Here is a 21,688-nt window from a genome sequence, read left to right on the forward strand (position 1 = left end):
AAAAGAGTGTGGGTGAGGGCCCAGACTCCAGGGGTGTTGGATGTGAAAAGCACCTTAGTATTTACTTTCAGGAGGTTAGATGTGTGTATGACAGCTGACTGCTGGGAGATTGGGGATTCCTGAAGCTGTGAGAGATGAGGTTACGTTTTCTTTATTATAAGTTTCAAATCTTATGTTCACAGAAACATTTCTTGAAGAAAACTGGAAACAAAGAAAGAGAAACAATGATAATCTACACAAGCCATTGCCATGCAACAGCATAGGCTCCTAAGCTGTGCACTGTTGTACGTGAAAATTCCTGAAAATAACATGTCATCTCACACTTTGAAATGTGTGCAAGGCTGCTGAACTGATGAGGTCTTCGCGGACTGTAAAGAAGTTAGAATATCGTAGGTTCGGGAGCCCAGTTACATTTCGTCTTTGGTTATCTTCAGCACCCCTGTTAGTAGCCGCTTCTGTTCACCTATGTGTCTGATATAACATCCTTACAACGAACAAAGAAAACCTTTTGAAATGCATTGATTTAAGGAACCCTAGATCTCAGCAACCCAAAGACTAAGAACATCATTAGATAGCATCTGAGGCCTCCCGGTCAGAGTCCCCTCGTTCTGCTGTAACCTGCCTTTTACTATCTTCTTCAATACATTTTCAAAGTACCTCCTTTTGTTTATAACTTTCTTCATTCTCTTACTTAACCAAACCATTACCACATTGGAATGTGGAATTTAGATGATCTAAATTTGTTTTTTTCAGGCCCTGGTCAATCATATTTGGGTCCAGAATAAATTATCTCATGTTAATTTTTACATTGACAGTGTTGTTCACTTTCTAATAAATACATCATTAAAGTAAAAAATGCCAATTTTACTGACTGTATATGTACATGAATGTACCTGGTGAATTTAGGACATTATCATAACACTCATGAATGGAGCAAAAGCTCTGTATGAGTGACATTGTCATGGGTATGGTCTGTGTGTTAGAAAAGAGAACGGTCTTTCAGAGAGAAATGGCAAAGCAGATAGCAATCTCTACACCTGATGGTTGAAATCTGCTCTGCTGTAGTGAATACCTGTGCAGCATCAAGCCGGTCAACATTTCACCCCACAAGTAGTAGGAGCTCACAAAGCTGCAGTCCCAACCCTAGCTGAGGACCTGTGAATAGCTGATGGCTGATGGGCTGGGAAAGTCAGTTTTCTGTGAGTGCGTGGCCCTTGGTAAATAGACAACACTCTAGTAGATGACTCCACACCCATGAACATATGAGCAGTCATAACTGCACTTGATGGGTTAAAAGCAACATCTACAAAAAGGACCGAAAGTTGGAGGGGTTCAAAGGCAGTGGCAGGCTCTTGGGGTAGCCAGGGGAAAAGTGGGGTGAATTTTATCAAATATACATTGAATACATGTACAAAATTTTCAAAGAATAAACTTAGCATATTTAAAATTAAATAAGACAGGCTTTCTTTTGTCCTTCTATCTGGGAAGTTTTCTAGATTCAACCTCATGCTTCTGGGTGAATTTAGTGTCACAGGCTGTTACACGCAGCATGTGTGATGTCATCTATTAACGGCTGTACAGAGAAGGCATTCACTATTAGATTCACCGGAGTTCAAACTGATTACCAAATAAAGGTGCAGAGATTAACAATTTCAAAAGCAGATAGATTTCCAGGCTTCAAGGAGATGTAAGTAGGAAGATGTTATAAATATGGAAATCTCAAGGACAAAAGAAAACTTGGGGCAAGCCAGTTGTTTAGCTAACCATGAACCGGCACCCTCCCAAGGCTGCAGTGACACCCTCATATACATCACTGGAGAACCAGCATAGACAATGACAACACACATGCAACTCTCCTTCTCTTGACTGATAATGCATTAAGTGTTCATAGGATGACCTCCAAGAATTAAATGAAGCTTCAAAATGATTTGGGCTTGAATTCATTCAGGTGACTTTTATGCTAAGAAAACCATAAAAGTGAAAAGAAAGTCCATCTTTCACTTTCAGATATAATTGTTCACAATGAGTTCAAGGTTACCCCCTCTATGAAGGTGGCTCCTCACCTCAATTATTTTGGGTATGTTTGGAATATATAAATAAAGTAAGTGTCTAGTGACTGCTAGCAAAAAGAGTGAGTTTAAACAAAGCACAGATCCACCCACTGTTACTGCCCTGCTAAGAAGGAATCCTTCAGGGAGATGAGCTACAAACACCAGTGAGAGTCAGAGGGAGTAGTGCTCAATGGGCACAAATGATACGCATTGCACAAATGTATAAAACTTTCTAAGAAAAATTATTTTTAAAGGAATAAGAGTATTCTAAAGAGGTATTTGTGTCCCTCCATTTGACTATAAGATTTTTAAAACAGTGGATTTTAAAAGTATTTGGAGTTTCCTCAAGAATATCATGGAAGAAGTGAAAGACTGAGGCCTGGTGCCACAGAGAACTATTCTCAAAGGAAAGAGATTTCATACAGTTCTTACAATCTTGCGGGGGACACTGGAACTCAGACAAGGAGGAAATAGCAGTAAGTTAAAATAAAATCTCAATTTGTACTGTTAGCTACAAATACACCTCTTCTGTTTAGTTAAGCCTAATCCTGACATGAGGACTCTAAAGATAACTGGAGAAGGGGTGCAGTTCCAAAGTTCTTTGTTCTTCCCAATGTGATCACACCGAATAATTGCTTTTCTTTTTTGCTATCCTGAGTTTGTTCAATCAGATTATTAAGACTAAGTAGCTGAATGTGGCTTATGCGGAAATGTCAGGACCCAGGCTTTGATCCTAGTAACTCAAGGAAGACAACCGCTCTGAAAACAGTCATTTGTCTTCCAGCTACGGATAATATGGCAACATTTTCAGTGGTATTTACACAGACTGCCTGCATATTCCAATTTCAAGGATTACTTTGATAGCAAATCCTTTTATAGACACTATTTCTCTAATGGATTAGGCCGTCATAGCTGTGGTTTAGCCATGCACATTTGCTCCCATGTACCATCTCATGATCAAATTAATCCAAGATGGTTAAGGAAATGGCTAAAAAAAATGTAATTAACACCTAATATATAACTTTCAAATCTTGAGCTGTGTAAAAGCAATATTTGTATCCTAATCTTTGTGTATTTCAGCCTAGCCTGTAGTTCTTTGCTGGGATGTCTGTTTTCTTAGGTGTTATGATACCACGGTGTCAACTGTACACAAAAGAGGAATGCATGTTTAAACAGTACAAGCTAGTCTGAGAAGGGGGCTAAAGGCCATAATTTTTTTTCTTCCATTTATAGTCTGACAATAGCAATATCTACAGTTTGGTTCAAAATCACAGTCAATAAAGAGAAGGATGAGTCATCATTTAAAGTCTAATAATTTACAGTGTTCCTAATGTTTAAAGAACTCTGGAACCATCCCTTTTATCAGTTCCTTTGATGAAAGCATGTGTTGACAATTATGAGAACAATTAACTGTGATCACATCTTGGGGATGACGATCAAGGGTAAACCCATGCATCAGGATAGCCCTTGATAATAATGTATTTTACTAGCCATATTTAAATTAAAAATATAATCATTTGTGATAAAACTATAACAGGTAAGCCATCATAGAGAAAAGACAAAATTCTGTAGATAGCTGGTCTCAAATTTATGAACAATTACAAAGGAAAATGCAAAAATATATTAAGAAAATCCCTTAATTGTAGTCTCTCTATATAATACAAATGCTATGTCACAGAGTCATATTCCAGCTAATGTCAACTAATATATGTTCAGGGAAAATGGCAGTAGGTATCAACTAAAGATATTCATTCATTTTTTTAAAAGATACATTCTTGTTCTAGTTTCTTTTGAAGAATTTTCTTGATGTCAGAAAAGCAAGTTTGATTTGAACCTTGCCCTCATGAGTTACAATAACTTCTTTTAATAGTGTCTAGAAATTAACGGTTAGTGTCTTATTATTAAGACTTTATCATAAAATGATAGCATGCAAAAAACATCTTATTGTAAAGCAAAATTAATCAAACCCAAAGTCTATATACATCTCAATGAAAATATTTCTAAACACTTAGAATAGCCATTCTGAGGGTTTGTTAAAACACTCAAGAAGAAATAGATCATCATAAGAACATCACTATCTGAAAAATGGCAAAATTTTGCCCTATCATACAAATGATACATATTTTCATGCAAATGATATATTATTTTCATACAAATGAATATAAATGAAGTATTACATCTAAAGAAAGTGAATGTCAACAATTAACTCTTTCCCCTTGAGACGTTTAGCATGCACAATCAGACAAATTACAGCCACACAAAGAAGACTTGCAGTTGTCTTCACAAATATATTTTTTCTGATTAGTTTAGCTATTAACTCTTCTTATTAGCATCCATTAAGACAAACAAATGCTTAAGTAACCACACACTGGTTTTATTTTATATTCTTATTTTAATACAACTTTGATTTCAGAAAAGTTGAAGCAGTTTCATTTTTAGGGCAGACAGAAGAGACACTACAGTCAGTTTTAGATGTGGAAGACAGCTGTAGAGGTAGTGATGCATTGTTGAGTTCCTGGTTCTCTCTAGGGTGAGCCTGAATTCTCACCCGGTTAGATAACACATTTGTGAATCTCAAAAAATTACAGCAGTACACTTACTTCAAGTGTCATATTTTTCAGTTAAAGAGAATTCAAAACCAACAATATACCTGAAAAGTTTTTCACCTACCATTGATCCACCGAGCTTCTGGATTATGAAGTCCAAATCCTTTCCCCAAAAGCTCCTCTAGTGACAATCTTGTTTCTGAAGAATTTGTTAACTCATCTGAAAAGAAAAGACATACAAAGTCAGGAACTTATATTATTGTTTTTCTTACAAGAATTAGATTTACGATTTAAAATACTTTGCTTCAAAAATGCACATTAACTAGACATCAATCTGAAGTGAGCATTTGAAATAGATTTTTACACTCAAAGGTTGTTTCTTGACGCTTTGCTTTGTTTTGCAAGAAAGAGTATTATGAAATGGAGACTGGACTTTCATTCCTGACTATCTTGCCTCAATCTCCAACACGTTAACATGCTAGGAGTGCACTACCACACCTGGTCTCAAATTTTTAAATAAATCATAGAGTTTTCTTATGCAATTATTTTAGTTGATACCAATTTAGTGGATCTGTCCCAAGGTATACACTGACACGCAGATCCCAAGAACAAGGAAGAACTACCGTTTTTGCACTCTTCAGCAAGACCCACTTCTGCGCCTTTGATCATAAGCTATTCCTCACTTTTTACACTATTGAACAGGAAATTTAGCCTTTTGTAAAAAGCTAAATATGAGAAATGTGGGGGCACATCGCAGACAAGAGAGAACTTTTGAATCCAAGGCAATTTAAATAAACAGAATGAACGCAAAATTGTACCACACAATTAGCACCTAGCAAGAGCTAAGCAAATCATATTCTTGAATGCCAAGTTCAAAGAGTAAAGGGCTACAAAGGAAACAAGTATTGCACATTAACCCCTGGAAGAGGAGCATGATTTGATTTTCTTTTTATATTCCAAAGCCCAGAAATGGAAGACTATGGCTTGAATTAAAACGTTGTGTTTGCAACACCCCTTTACATTCATGGGTCTATACAAAACAATTTGTCACTTTTTTGCAAAATGACAGAATTGTTTATTTGTGAATGAGCGAATTCTTCTCAGTGACCTTTTAGCTATGACCTTCCCACTGACTGAAAACTAAATGTCAAAGATATGTACTAATCTCACTCGATTTTATCTTTGAAAAGTTCAGCATTCACTGTACCAAGAGCCGGCTGTGGCTTCTCTGCAGTATGTAGGGCGGTCACTCATTTCAAATCCAGTCCACTGCAGCCATTAACTAACACCATGGCTGCCAAGATAACTTCTTAAAAATGTGAGAAGTATCTGATTTCTGCTTTAGCACAAGACATGACTATATGCAGATGTAAAAAGCATATATAGTAGAAAAAGATATACACCTGATTGTTTACTGAGGAATCAGAAAGGTCAAAATTTGAACTATCTTGGGGATAGAGAGAATACTCAGCAGTTGAGAGCCTTTACTGCTTTTCCGAAATTTCGAAGTTTGGTTCTTAGCACCCACATAGGAGAGCTCAAGACTTCCTGTAATTCTGGTGCCAGAGTACCTGGTGACCTCTCCTCACCTCTATGAGCACTTGTACACATGTGATATGCACTCATAAACACATACAAATTAAAATTACTATAAAAACATTGAACTTTCTGAATTCTAACAAAAGGTTTCAAATAACAAGTGCCCCATGGAAGCAGGAGACCTGTCTATTCAGAGGATTTTACATTTACAAAACAAAGCCTGTGACAGAGGGGAGTAAGGATGCAGGATGCTGAGGAGCTTTAGACAGACCTACAGATTATCTTGCCCAGATGCCAAAGAAGGCCTCAGGAGCAAATTGATGGTCCTGTCTATAAGAAATTAAACCTTTCAGATACTCTCAAAGTCAGTTTGGAGTTTTCTAAAAATCCCAACACAGTTTATCTTCTGCATCACTGGAAGTTGGAACCAGGGACACTCACATCACAGGTAAGTACTCAACCTCTGAGCAAGTTTTACATGCTTTGCTTATTATTTCTTTTAGGATGATGAATATATGCACATGAATAGACACATGTACACACATGGGCAACAATATTTACATATGACCTTGCAGTGAACGTATACAACACTAAACAGTCTTATGAATAAATAATTATTCAAATACTCAAAACAAGAGTTTGTAATGCTCATGCATGTCGTCTTCTTTAAATATATTGCTATTTCTATTTATGTATGAGAGTGCACATGTGTCCAGGTGTCCACAGGGCCAGAAGAGGGTGTTTGATCAGCTCTAGTTGGAGTTACAAGTGGTTGCTGAGAGTGGAACTTGGGTCTCCTGGAAGATCAGCAAGCACTCTTAACTACTGAGCCATCTTTCAAGGCTCTTCAAACATTACAGAACACATCATACTGGAATCCTCTCAGCTAGGAATCCTTATCTCTCTTTATCTACAAACACACACACACACACACACACACACACACACACACACACACACACACGGCATCCGAAAGCTTGTTAAAGTTTTCAGTACTGATGCTTGGGATAACTTACTATTCTCATATTTTCTTACATTTGGAATATTCCATTTTTGATTTCTCATGTAGTTTACCTTCATATTAAATTACTGCTAATAGCTTGAGGTTACTGAAAACAGAGTTTTCCCAATGCAAGAGACTATTACAGATAAGATTACTAGAAACTGTATCACAACTTGTCAGAAATTGCATATACATGTGAAATTTGGGAGAGAGGATAAAGGAAAATTGTTGATAAATATTAAGGACAATTGAATCTTTTACTTTTCTGAAATTCAGAAATGTATCTGAATAGTTTTTTTTATATTCTCTTTTTACTAAAGTTTAATCAATCTGTTGTTTTATGTATATTTTTTATGTAAGTGTAGGTTCTTACATAATTCTAGTGGAAGGCTATCACATGCAAGTCCTGCATACTCTTCAGTCATAGTCCTTTCATGGAATATAAAAGCAGAGAAAAGGACTCAAATGGTAAGTTCCTTGCCCCTTGTTGACTTTACTGTGTGTCCTTGAATTCATTTCCTTGTGTGTTTACTTCTAAGTCATTGATGACATAACCCCCAGCAGTCACGATACAGAAGAGTCATCCCCAGGGTCTCACGGACCCCATACCTTCCTCTCATTAACTCCACCCACTCATTGACTTTGGCAACCGGTATTCTTTGTGGATGATTATAATAAGCACATTGTGTCAGTCTCAGAAAGTCAAGTTCACAAGCCTTCTCTTATAGATGGAGCTGAATTTTATATTAATCCTTACGATCCTATCTGTGTGTATGACCATGAAATGAACAAATGCGAGTAAGAAGGAAGAGAGATAGAAGCATAGATGTGATAAGGTATATATGTTCAAAATATATATTTATACGGGACTCAGTACCATGAACAAAGAATATATGTCAAGTTAAGATAATAAAAAATTTTGAGTTAATACTATTGTTCTGTTAAAAGAACGTATCAATAAAATGATTTCTAACAAAATTATGCTCCATCCATAGATCAATGTTGGAGAAGTTTTCTCTTGTAGTTAATGGGAAGTAACACAGAGATTTACAATTAGACAATGTGCAAAGAATGAAGGATATTGGAGCACTCAGCTCTAAACTGGTTGTCTTCATTAAATCAGCCCTTCACTCAGGACTCAGGGAACTATGTGGAAGAAAAGGTAGACAGATTGCAATTGCTAGAGGGGATGCATGACACACAGGATGGATGCGTGCATGAACTCACAGAGACTACAACAGTGTGCATAGGGCCTACACAAGGGTAAGCTAGAGAACGTCCCAGTGCTCCAGTGCTGAGTTGGGCAAGTGCACATTGGTTCCCATCTGTAATCAAAAGCTATCTTTAATTGATACCTTCCAAAGGAAAAAAAACCATCAGTGGTAGAGTCTCACTGGACATATAAATCACACTTAAGAATATAGACACCATACCTAGCAGTAGAGGCAAGCCCCAAACAAACTCAGTGGTATTTTAGTAGACATTTTATCTCATATTGCCTTTTTTGTACATTTTTTTTTACCTTATTGGGTTTTTGTACACCCTTTTACAAAAAGACATGCCTTAGTAAGCTACTTTCACTTTCTTCATTAGTTCTTTTGTACAAAAGCAAGGTCTTTCTTTGTTTCTAACAATACAGATACATACACACTTAGGAATGCACATTGCAAAAATGAGTAATCTTTTTAAAAAGGAGACAGGAAACACTCAGAACCTCATATTGAAACCTAGTTCCTCATGTGACAATCAGACACGAGAGTCACATAAAAAATGTGCAGTATTTCATTTATTTTAAAGATTGTATCAGTAGCTTAACTCCAAAGCTAATTTACAGCCGAGCATTTCAGATGCCATTCAGGTACCTCAGTCACTCCAAGTAAACACTGCGAGGTGGTGCAAAAGCAAACTGGCATTAGATTGCATAGCACTCTGTCATGCAAAGTTCCTTCCTTAATAACTTCAGTGGAAGGGTTTTACATTACATCAATATAAAAAAATCTTTGCTAAAACTTAATGTTTACTTCTTGTAGGGCTTATCATTCTTGGGAAGTTTGTTCAAACATGATTTACTTGAACTGCTTAGTATTTAAATACAAGGTATCTGCTATGGCTAGATTTAAGCTCCTATGCTGAAAGAGAGCTATCCAGGGCAGACTAGTTCAGAGGAGGACCTTGGGGGAAATTTAGATTATGAGGACTCTGACCTCACCCTTGGATTAGTGGAGTGCTGGGATTATAATATGATAGGTGAATATCAAGGGTGTTGGACACTTAGAGGTAAGATTGAGTTGAAGAACATAGATCTTCAGTAATTCCCTCAGGAACCACATCCTACCCACCGCTTCCCCTCTTACCCTCACACCCTCCTTCCCCCACCCTTTCCCATCTTCTCCACTTCCCTTTCCTATGCTTTGCCATCTCCTCTGCTTTCTTCCAGACTCATCTCCTCCATTTTATGCTTTCCTTCTTTTACTCTTCTTTTTTGTCCCCTTCTCCCTCTTTTCCTACCCCCTTCCTCTGCTTTGCTCTCTTGTTCGCCCTCTGGACATCTTCATCCCTCTGCTCTTCCATCTTTCTTTTTATGCCCTTCTTTTCTTCTAGTTTGTTTTATAACAATATCCTGAATAACGGAAACTTTCATTCTGGAGGAGGGCTCACTGGTGGTTACAGAATTCCAAACTGAAACATGACATCCTGGATCTTTAAGACTTTGCAAGCTAACAACTCAAGCAACATAGGAAACCTCTGAAAGCTAAAAAACTCCCAAGCTTCTCTTCTTCCCCAAAGTTTGTTAGGCAGTTGGGACTATAAACTGTGAAGCTACCTACAAGTTGTTCATGAAGTTCTGGGGATGCAGCACACATGCTGGGATGGGCTTTGTATAGGCAACTGCCCTATCAACCATGCTCTTATAAGCAGCCACGCTTCTATACTACTAATATACTTATGGGTTTTCCAAGTTGGACTTGGACTGAGTCACTTGGATTTGTCTTAGTTCCATATTTGGGAGGAGTAGATGCTTGTTCATGCCTCTCCAGGAAATGCACACACCACACATCCATAAGATGAGCAGTCGCTCTGTACACCACCCATTTCCAACTGCCATGTCTTATTTTCTTAGAATATTCCAGAAACAGGAGGCAGAAACACCTTGGATCTTCATTTATAGGCCTCTAAATCTGTGAGGAAAATCCTCTTTAAAATGGGATTTTCTTCAAGTATTTTGACCCAGTGATTGGATCATGAAGATTCAAACCACCCATGGGTTCATCTAGAGCTGGTGATATGTGAGCCATCAGGGTGATGCAGGACAGAGTGAAGGTAGTAGATAATCAGGGACTCTCTCCGGCACTTTATCCTGTTCCCAACCTTTCCTTTTCGCCCTTTTCCTACCTTCCCTTGACCTCTACATCCCTTTCATCTTCCTCTTTCTCTCCTTACCCCTTCTTTTCTCCATTCTTCAATTTCTCCTTCCTGTCTCCCTATATCCTTTCTTTTGGGTCACTTGCTATAGAAGCAATATTCTCCTGATGGAATGTTTTCTCTGCTTGTGGGAGTTCTTACATCCCAGGTTATTCTAAACTGACTAACAAATTAGCTCACTCAGGTGTATGCATACCTGTGCTTATACATGCATACCAGGCTGAAAACCTATCACAGGGTAACCACCGATATTAAAGTGATTAATATTTCCTAACCATAGAAGACTTTGCTGTCATTATGAACACCACAGACTCCAGAGAAATGGAGAATGTAATAATAATAACAGTATTTACAGACCTATAAAAAGGACTCATAACTTTCAAATAGCTACAGGATATAGAAGCAGCTAAATTGTTCCTCTTTGGAAATGTGAGTTCAGTACTAGAACAAAAATTGAAAAATTCATTCCATGTTCTTTCTTAGACTCTAGTCTGTTATTTAAGATCATAGACTGCTATTGGTATTTCTGTTCCTCCTTCCAAAACGGAATCCAATCTTGCTCTTAAATGGCCTTTGAAATTAGTTGGCTACATAATCTCAGAAGAAAAGGGTTCCATCCCTCAGTATTGAATAGACGAAAAACTAATTGATAGACTTTCATTTATTCGGCTCCCTTTACTAGAAAGAATTGTGCTACTTTTATCTGGTTTGTTCTTGCTACCAGAGGTTCAGAAATATTTCTTTTAATTTAAAAACCCATTTGAAATAATTTTCTGTTAAAAGATGAATAAAAGAGAAAATCTAATCAAGTTATTCAGAATTCCTCCCATAGAAGAAAGCCAGTCTGCTTTTTATGCATGGGATTGTCCCTCCATCTGTCTTCCAGTTAGCTAGCAACTACACTGCCTTCTGCTGTAGCTCAGGCATTTGTGTTTTATCTGTGATTATCTTCATTCCCCTTGTTTAGCGTTGATGCAGTGTACTCTTGCAATGTGCTTCTCTTTAAAAACATTCTGTAATTACGTTTTTAATCATTTTATTGGGGAAAAGGATGCCCTGTCACTCATATGGAAGTCAGAGGACATCTCAGTGGAGTCAGTCTCTCCTTCCACCGTGTGTGAGATCTGGAACTGAAACTCTGGCTGTCAGTCCTGGCAAAAAGCACCTTTACCTACCGAGCTATCTTTCTAGTCCTTGTGTGTCTTTCTTACATGACAAGGAAAGCTTCCTGCTTCTTCCCTCTTCAGAGAACTGTCTGAAAATGCAGAGTGCATGTCATAGTAATTAAGTTTAGATTCCAGATTTTTAAGCATTCTTGGGGTTTTTACATTCTTTCATGGGTCAATCAACCTTAACTGATACTGTGTAGGACAGCTGAAGTCCTAATTTTCATCTTCTTCTTTGTTTTTATTGTACTATCTTCTTTCACCATTGAATGAAATGCTACCATGCAGACAAACTGCTGTCAAAAGTTACAAAATTGGAAATAATTTTGGATCACAAATCATTTTCTTGAATTTTTATTACATTTGATTTTATTTTTATGTGTGTGAATACATACATGCATTGCGGGTTTTGCATGCTATAGTTCATGACTGGAGGTCAGGGGACCATTACAGGTCTCATTTCTTCTCTTTACCTTCATCATTTCAATCCTGAGGTTAGAACTCAGATCACTCTACTTGAAAGCAGGTGCTTTTACCTGCTGAGCCATCTTGCTAGTCCCGCAAATGGTCCTAAAAGTTACTTTTTAAGGACATGGAAAAATTTAAAAGCTTTGCAAAATCAAGAGCTGAATAGGACACTGAGTTTGAATAAAAACCGTAAGATGTTCCAAGATATTGCCAACTGTCAACACCCAACTCTGTGGACTAGACAGATGCAGAAGTAACTGCTTGAGGGAGGGCAGGGGAATGCACAGAAGCAGAAGTAGCCTTTTAAAACAGGAAGGGGGTATGCAGAAGTAGTTCACACCTTTGTTTAGCAAAACCAATTTCCTTGACCCTAAATAAACCTGGCTTCTCCCTCTCTCTTTCTCTCCCAGTCCATCTCTCCCTCTCTCTCTCTCCCTCTCCCCCTTCTCTTTCTCTCCTCTCCTATTTTTTTTTGTTTTTTTCAGTTTATATATTTATTAAAGATTTCTGTCTCTTCCCTGCCACCACCTCCCATTTCCCTCCCCCTCCCCCAATCAAGTACCCCTTCCTTGTCAGCCCAAAGAGCAATCAGGGTTCCCTGCCCTGTGGGAAGTCCAAGGACCACCCACCTCCATCCAGGTCTAGTAAGATGAGCATCCAAACTGCCTAGGCTCCCACAAAGCCAGTACATGCAGTGGGATCAAAAACCCATTGCCATTGATCTTGAGTTCTCAGTAGTCCTCATTGTTCGCTATGTCCAGACAGTCCGGTTTTATCCCAGGCTTTTTCAGACCCAGGCCAGCTGGCCTTAGTGAGTTCCCGATAGAACATCCCCATTGTCTCAGTGTGTGGGTGCACACCTCGCTGCCCCGAGTTCCTTGCTCGTGCTCCCTCTCCTTCTGCTCTTGATTTGGACCTTGAGATTTCTGTCTGGTGCTCCAATGTGGGTCTCTGTCTCTGCCTCCTTTCATCGCCTGATGAAGGTTAATATTCAGGAGGATGCCTATATGTTTTTCTTTGGGTTCTCCAAAGAGGGAGGGAGAGGAAGAGAGGGGGATTTACACCTCTTTATCTGTTTGCCACTTTTTCTCTGATTCTTGACTTCAGTGTATGTAGGGCGAGAGCCGTGTTTTGTGTAGGTCCAGGTGTGGGTCTGGTGTCTATGGATAAAGTTGGTTGTTGAAAATTCATCCAATTGTAATAGTAGATACTTTTGTATTTTTCTAATTAGAAACCAACCAAATAAAAAAACAAAAAAAGAATAATAAACCTGGCTTGTGGTTTTTGCCTATATATGTCAACCCCAAATGAGAAATGGGAGTTCTCCCTACTGAGCTGCATTGTATGTAGTGATCGAGCTCCCAGCCTGTCTGGAATGAATAAACCTTGCTTTTGCATTCTGGACTTGACTGGATTCCGGTGGTGTCTCTCTGGCAGTCTCCACTTGGGCACAGCAACTTAATTTATTAGAAAACAAACAGGACCATCAAGATGGCTCAGCAGGTAATGTCCATTGCTATGCAAGCTTAGTGACCTAAATTCCACTCTTGAAATTCCGGGAAAGGAAGAAGGAGCAAATTAACTTCACAATGTTTTCCTTTGTTTTTTGACCTTTACAGAGCACTAAAGCACACAGACTACATCCATGCATACATGCACACACAAACAAGAAAATAAACAACACAATTAAAAATGAGACATGGACCTAAACAGAGGATTCTCAAAAGATGAAATATATACACTTAAGATTTTTTTTTTATTGTTCCATATCCTTAGCCACCAGGAAAAAACAAATTAAAACTACACTGTAATTTTGTTTCACCACAGGCTGAAGGGCTAAGATAAAGCAAAAAAGAAAGAAAACAAAATACCACAAAATGACAATAAGTACTGGTGTGTATATGGGGAAGGAGCACTACTCACTCCAGGTGAAAGTGCAACCTGGTATAGGCACAATGGAAATCACTGTGGAGTTTCCTCAAAATGCTGAAAATTGGTCTAACACAAGATTTAGAAATACTACTCTTGGAAACATCCTCAAAGGACTTGACATATTAATACAGAGATTTCTGCTCATACATGTTCATTGCTTCTTTGATTACAACAACCGCAGTTTAGATGTCCATCAGATAACAAATGGATATTGAAGGTGTTGTACATTGACACAATAGATTGTTACTCAGCTATCAAAAAATAAAATTATGAACTTTGCAGGTAAATGAACAGAGTTGGTAACCAGGTCCAGAGAGGTAGATGGCACATGTTCTCTCTTTTTTGGAATTTTTAAATATTTTGCTCTCTTTGGAATTCACACAGAAATGAGAAATGAGTTAGTCACAGTTGTTTGGGCTTTCAAGGAAAGAGGGATAGAGTACAATGGTTGGAAGTGTTAAAGGGGAATAACAGAACAGGAAGACTGCACAGTGGGATGTAGAGACAGAGTAAATGTGGGAAAATGGAGAAGGATAAAATAGCTTTTGAAGGTCATTGGAAATCTATATTCTTAAAATATTTAAAGACACACACACACACACACACACACACACATATATATATATATATATATATATATATATATATATATATATGCAGTTACCCTATAACAGGGCAATAATGCTAAAACTAGATACCACAGGCTAACGAAGAGAAAGACCTATGCCAGGAATGGGTTACTGCTATTAGATTTGTTGACCAATGAAGTCCTATACACCCCTATATATTACCAATTAAAACTTGTTGAGAAGACCCTTTTGCTTTTTCAGTGTCCCTAAGTCTTAGCTATAGAGGTTATATTATTGCAGTATTAACTGGGGACTAGAAAGCCTGCATCCACTGTTCTTAGCATTTTGATCAATTCTGAGTTTCTGTGTTAGGCTCTGCCTGCTACAAAACAAAAAACAAAAATGCTTCTTTGCTGGGCAGTGGTGGCTCACATCTTTAATCAGAACACAGATTCAGGCAGATCTCTGTGAGTTCAAGGCCAGCCTGGTCTATAAAAACTAGTTCCAGGATAGGCTCCAAAGCTACAGAGAAACCCTGTCTCAAAAAAAAAAAAAAAAAAAAACAAGCAAACAACATCAAAAACTTCTTTGATGTAGGGGTGAGCTACACTCACCTGTGAGTATAAGTGTAAGTATTTCAAACATAGTTAAGAATTATACTGCTCTAGGAAAGTGGTGGTAGTGGCTTCTCTCCTAGGGTACATGACCTTACCAGTCACTGGAAGTTTGCTAGGTTGACAGTATTCACAGTTTTAGCCATGAATTCCTTATTGTACAGGCCTTGAAGCCAGTTATGTAGCTCTTGACTCTTGGTTACCCTCAAGGTAAGAGTGCTACTGTTGCTTTCTTGGACATAGTTAGGTAGGACATTTAGTTTTACATTCAAGCTGAAGGAGACAACAAATGGCAACAGTAATAACCTATATTGTTTTGGGAATCTCTTGAGTCTCTGACTAAAAACTTAGAGTGAAGTCTCCCGCACTTTGAACTGAGGAAGAGGGGACAGAAAGATTCTAAAAGCTAGAGAACCAGGGTGTCTGCTACAAGGAATAACGTCTTGAAATTTCAATGGTTGTCTAAACAAGACCGGCCCGGTGACAACAGCAGTTGATACCAAACATGGATGTGGGAAATCTCACAAAGTCCCACTTCTAGATGAATAGTTACAGTTAATCAATGGATAGCAAAGATGAGAGAATTTGTCTTCTCCAGGGATAAACCCATGGCAATCCCAAGTTGTCATCACTAAACATGTTCACATATGAGCAGCATTAAATGGATTCAGCATGCAATATATATGCATAAATAAAAAAATAAGCAAGTAAAACAAAAGTAAAAATAAGCCTTGAAGTTGAAAGGGAGTGAGGAGGAACTGGGGTGGGACACAGTTATATTGTTGTAGAGAAACAATATAATACTTTACTCAGGTATGGAATCCTAAACATTTGTTAAATATGAAAATAAGGAAAAATTTAAAGACTTTATTGATGAAGAAACCATATAATTGAGTCAGAATGTGGAAAAAATGAAGCTGGTAAGAGTATGGATGCTTTACTCTTTTGGGTAGAGTTTGTAGTGTCGGATACTGCTAGAGGAGAAAAGTAATCATCATTCTTACCCAGATATGAACTGTGCTATCTACAATAATGATTAGTCTGGCTTACACACTTAATGATGCAATAATTGCACAAATGTCATGGAGGTAACCAATCCATCAACCAATCCATATCTGGTTGCACTTTTGGCTAGATCCACAAATCAAGCTCATATCAGACACTGTTATTGGGTCCAAAACCTGTAGGTTGGGAGGACATGGATCTTAGAGGGAAGCCTACAACTATTATTCTACCAGAAAGACACAATATTAAACTTATTCTTAATAATTGTTATAGTTGCAAATTAGTATGTCTCTCAACCCTTATTATTAAAGTCTCTTTTTGTAGTAGATGGTGATTAACACAGAGAACCACAATTCATCTATGTCTGTATATATATATATATATATATATATATATATATATATATATATATATATATGACTGTAGAATGGCAGTTCCTAAAATGAGATGCCTGTATCATATTTATTCATCCCATAGATTGGGAATCATTAAGGATGAGGGAGTAAAGACTGTAAGAACCAAAGTTCTTTGGATGCCTACTAAGAAACTATTTTCTAGACACAATAGGATAGTTGCATTTAAGATACCACAGTAGTTGTGACAACCGGTAAGCTTTACAAACTCAAGCCAAACAAAATTACATCATGGAGAGAGTGATGGTCATGAAGTTCTGTCCCTTAGCTAAGGAGTAATTGGCAATTAGCGACTACCAGGAAAGGAAGAATCAGTTTTATTGATGGTGTAGCCCTGGTAAGTTAACCCTGCAGCAGTGGATGGCCACATGTCAAAGAGAATATAGGTAGCATGTTAGACTTAATGGTTGTTTTGGAAATAGGACATAAAATTAGATGGGTAAAAAGGGGGTCAGATCTAGAAGGAGTTGTGACATATGGACAAACAAAACCCAAATTTGTATAAAATTCTCAAAATCTAGTAAAGGAAAGAAAAATAAAAACCTTTTTGTCTCTTAAGAAACTATATAGTTCTCAGTGTATATTTAAGCAATAAAAGTATAAATAGAACAAGACTTAGTGGTACACACCTTTTATCCTAACACTAAGAAGACAGGTTGGTGGATCTCTGTAAGTTTGAATCTAAACTTGTCTACATAGGAAGTCTAGGCCATCCAGAGCAATGTAGTAAGACCCTGTGTGAAATGTCAACAAAGATACAAGGAGTATATGTTGATGGAATGGAAGAAAAAACTCAACAAAATATGGGTATAAATATTGTTGTTTGTATAGTTGACTTTATTTTCTTCCATAAATGAAGGCTCATAAAGAGATCACTAGGCACAGAACTCAGATCATTAAGTGTCGGTCATTACACTGATTTAAACATGGAACAGTATAAAGAACTTTAAATTTTTGTATCCTAGAAATGAAAAAGTTATGTGATTGTTTTATTTGAGGAGCATATTTGTTTCATTATTTTTGTAGCCCAAATATGCCTGGATAGTATCTCAGATTTGCTATCACAATCCATTGGGCAAACATGTTAACGACAACATCAAATGCACCAAAATGTATCAGTGTTACATTTAAGAAAGTAATGGTCACCAATTCTCCTTCGTCTAACTTGACCAAAGGTGAATCCACATATAAATTCTCCTTTTCTCTCCCCATGCCTCCAGTCTGTAGTTTGTGGGTTTTTAGATTATCTGTGTTCTGCCTCTTGAGTATCTCAGATCTGTTCCTATTGCCTGTGTCACTCTGGACAATGGCTTTGCTCTGTATTCATTGAACAACACAGAAGGCATCACATCAGGAAGGATGAGACACTTTATAGAAATCTTTAACAGAATTTTAAAAAGGATTAGGTTACTGGCTCTGACTGAACCCAACTGACCTAGAGAACAAACATTACTGCAAACATACCACTATTAAACTATAGTACTATGTTGATTTCAATATTTATGCCAGATGTTTGTTATATGAAGTTTCTTTAAACCCTTTGGCTGTTTTCAGTAAATTATTACAATAGCACGCATTCATACACACATATTGCTCTGAGCCAGGTGTGTGGAAGAATACATAATTTAAGATTAAAACTATGCATTAGCATAGATTGTAAAAGATGACTACATGCATGGGAAGTTCAAGGCAAGCAAGGTTGGCTGTTCCATAGTTTTTCTAGAGGTGAGTTAAAAAAAACAGGCTGCATACACAGCAGGCTATCAGATCAAGTCTTAAATGGCGTCAATGTTTATTGTTAACTCAGCTATGAGGACCAGAAAAGGTACTAGTCTTTTAAAATGTAAAAGATATTTTTATAAAAATGTAACAGTGCACCACCCAAAATGGTACTTAACTGTCCTTAATACATAATGAAGAAATGTAGTAAAATTTAAAATTCATCCAGGTGTCTGTTTTTGAAGGGAGAACACTTGGTCCTGTCAATTTGAAAGGTTCCAGTTTGAATAACCCAAATGATAACCTCTAGATTAGATCTGTGTGTGAAAGAATCTTCATGCTTTATGACAAGGCTGTGGTGAATTCCAAATTACCCACTCGAGTAAAAGTCAAAAAAAAAAAAATACAGCAGTATATATTCACTGAGATACATCTGTGTTCAGTCCCTGTTAATTTGACTTCCTCCTTCTCATATATTAGGAGTTTACTTTCATGGTGTTACTTTTCTTTTTCTTAAGCTGTTTTCATTTAAATCTTCTTTTCTGTTTGTGACAACAGTTTTCTTAGTTAAAAGGGAAAGAAAAAAGAGGTTAGTAAATCCTTCACCAATATCTCGCAAGCCTTTTGTCTTTGATATTTTATATAACACAGAATCGTTTAACTACATTTAATTTATAAACCTGGATATATTTAAATGCTTGCTTTTCTTATGGAACATAATTTCCAAATAGAAACTTCATACAGAAACCTTGTTGTTCCTTTGTTTTCTTGTTTTGTTGTCTATAGTTGACATTCTTAGTGTGTGTGTGTGTGTGTGTGTGTGTGTGTAGGCATGTGTGTAGGCATGTGTGTAGGCATGTGTATGGGTGCATCAAATGTATGTGCACATGCAGACAAGAGATTGGTACTAATTGTCCTCTATTGTCCTTCACTTTACTTTTGTGGCAGAGTTACTCATTTAACCTGAAGCTCACCATTTTGTCTAAACTGGATAACAAGGGAGTCTCAAGAATCTACCTGTCTCTGCATTACAGCACTGGGGTTATAGAGATGATTGCTGCAGTATCTAACTCTTACATGTGTTCTGGGGATCTGAACTCAGGTTTCTCAGGCCTGTACAGCAAGACCTTTACCCAGTAAGCCATCTCCCCAGTACATTCCTTTTTTATTTTATCTTTGTGTGTGCTGTATATGTGTTTGACAAATATGTACATATGTGTGTGAGTGCTGATACACATGGGCCACGGAGCATGTGCAGAGATCAGAGGCAACATAGGTGTTGGTATTCATTGATATATGAAAAGCAAGTAATACTTTAAAAAATAAATAAGAAGATAGTTAAAGCACTAAATACATCTATAAAAGAACAGAAAATGTGCAGTTAATTGGAAAAATTAACAATAAAGAGAAGCACAATGTGGAGCATTGCTTGGTGGCTAAAGTGTTGCCATGAAATTGAGACAATTGAATTCAGATTCCCAGAATGCATATAAATTCCAGGTGAGCATCCTGAATGTTTCCATTCCAATCTTGAGAAGAAGATGTAGGGGATTCTCCAGTAGAAGCTGGGTAGTAGCAATAACTGTATCAGTGAGCTCTAAGGTTGATCTAGAGATCTTGTCTCAAAGCGATAAGACAAAGGGTGAAAAAATAGAGTACATGATGTCCTTCTCTGATTCTGCATGTGTTCACCGCCACATATTTATAAGCATATACTGTAGTGTGTTCAGCTACATGCAAAGAGTGCTTGCAAGTTCTGTGCTGTATGATGTCTCACTTAGCTAAACACACACAAACACACACACCCACACATGACCACCACTCAAATTGTGAGTCATACATACAATCACCAGCACCCAGCATGTGAGTCACAGAAGAAAAGATAAAGATTATGATGCAAAGAGAGACAGAAATTCAAATCATTAGGATTCTCAACTGCTGAATTGTGAACCATAGAAAATAAATGGATTAGCCTTGTCTTCCTAAATTTATAGTTATTGGTGAGACTTCCTCTCCAGGAAGAGGCAGGAGGCTGTAGCTGTGGATACTGCAGCAGTGTCTGACATGCCAAAGTCAATTTTTGGTCGACAGATTTAAGAGCATAGTTCTCCATTTTAAGAAGGATGACCCAAAGTCTATTCTCACAGATTCCCATTTTTCTAGACATTTCTTGAATGGGGCAGAGATTCCAATTGTCTGATCTATTTAAAAAGTGGAAAATAATATTTATATATGTAGGAATGATAAAAATAATCGAAATAACCCTGGTTAAATTGTCATTTTCCAGAGCAAAGATAAAATATAGTACAATACTTTTAAAAGTACTATTCCTTAATTTTAATTTTTTTAAAATTTAGTGCATGCAACAATGGGTTTCTTTGTGGCACTGTCAAAGCAGTTATATTCTGCTAATACTTATCCTTCTAGTCCACAGTCTTCTTCTGTCCCTTATGGCCACTACTTATCTTCTCTCCAAATTTTTGGTGAGAATATGAACTGGCTAAGTGCTGTGGAAATCACTGGAGAGCTTCCTTAAAACTCCTAAAATAAAGCTCTTATAGGTCACAGTAATGCCACTCCAGGATACATCCTGGTGTATATCAGTACACTCCTGGGTATGTTGGGTGTATCATCATACCACATCCAAGTTTATCACTGTGCTATTTACAGTTTCATAGAAAAGGAACCAGCCTAGAAATCCATCAATAGATGAACACATAAAGAAAGTGTGGAATTTTACACACGCAACATTATTTTTATGTGGCTGTAAAATACATGGTGGAGGAATGAGTTCCTGATATTTGCAGAAAAACAGATGGAATGGGAGAACATTATTGTATCATTAGGTGAAATAAGCCAGATTCAGAAAGAAGAACTCTTAATATTTCTTCTCATAAGCAGAAATAGAAGTCTATGTGTGCGTGTGCACACGTGCACATGCGTTTGTGTGTAGGATGTGAAAGTAAAAAAGGGACCATGAAAGAGGAAGAAGAATGCCTGAGGCTGGGTAATAGATCTATCATTTGTCCATTGAAGCATCATCTACAATAAGTATCCATCACTCACTTATCTATCATTTCTTACTATCATCTATTCATCTATGAAACATTTCTAGTGATAAAATAAAAAAATATTTTACAATTGTGTGATTTGACCCTAGAGGGGCTCCCAAGTGCCCAACATGAGGTTCCCAGTTAGTTCCTTGGGTAGCTGAGGATTGGGAACCTGAAATGACCCTAT

At 37.4% G+C, this 21,688-nt stretch overlaps 1 protein-coding gene across 3 annotated transcripts in view; it reads right to left on the minus strand.

Annotated features, from left to right (window-relative positions):
• The window catches only part of Dpp10 (dipeptidyl peptidase like 10), a 1,484,741-nt gene that overhangs the window by 532,143 nt on the left and 930,910 nt on the right, over nucleotides 1–21,688 (minus strand). For all 3 annotated transcript variants that reach the window (XM_041649248.1, XM_041649247.1, XM_041649249.1), the window contains exon 3: nucleotides 4,722–4,817. In XM_041649248.1, the coding sequence (XP_041505182.1) occupies nucleotides 4,722–4,817 (96 nt within the window). The remainder of the gene's footprint in view (nucleotides 1–4,721; nucleotides 4,818–21,688) is intronic.

The sequence above is a fragment of the Microtus oregoni genome, unplaced genomic scaffold (genome assembly GCF_018167655.1).
Source record: "Microtus oregoni isolate MIOR12 unplaced genomic scaffold, Mior012 000003F_ref0000135, whole genome shotgun sequence".
In the NCBI taxonomy this organism is placed as follows: domain Eukaryota; kingdom Metazoa; phylum Chordata; class Mammalia; order Rodentia; family Cricetidae; genus Microtus; species Microtus oregoni.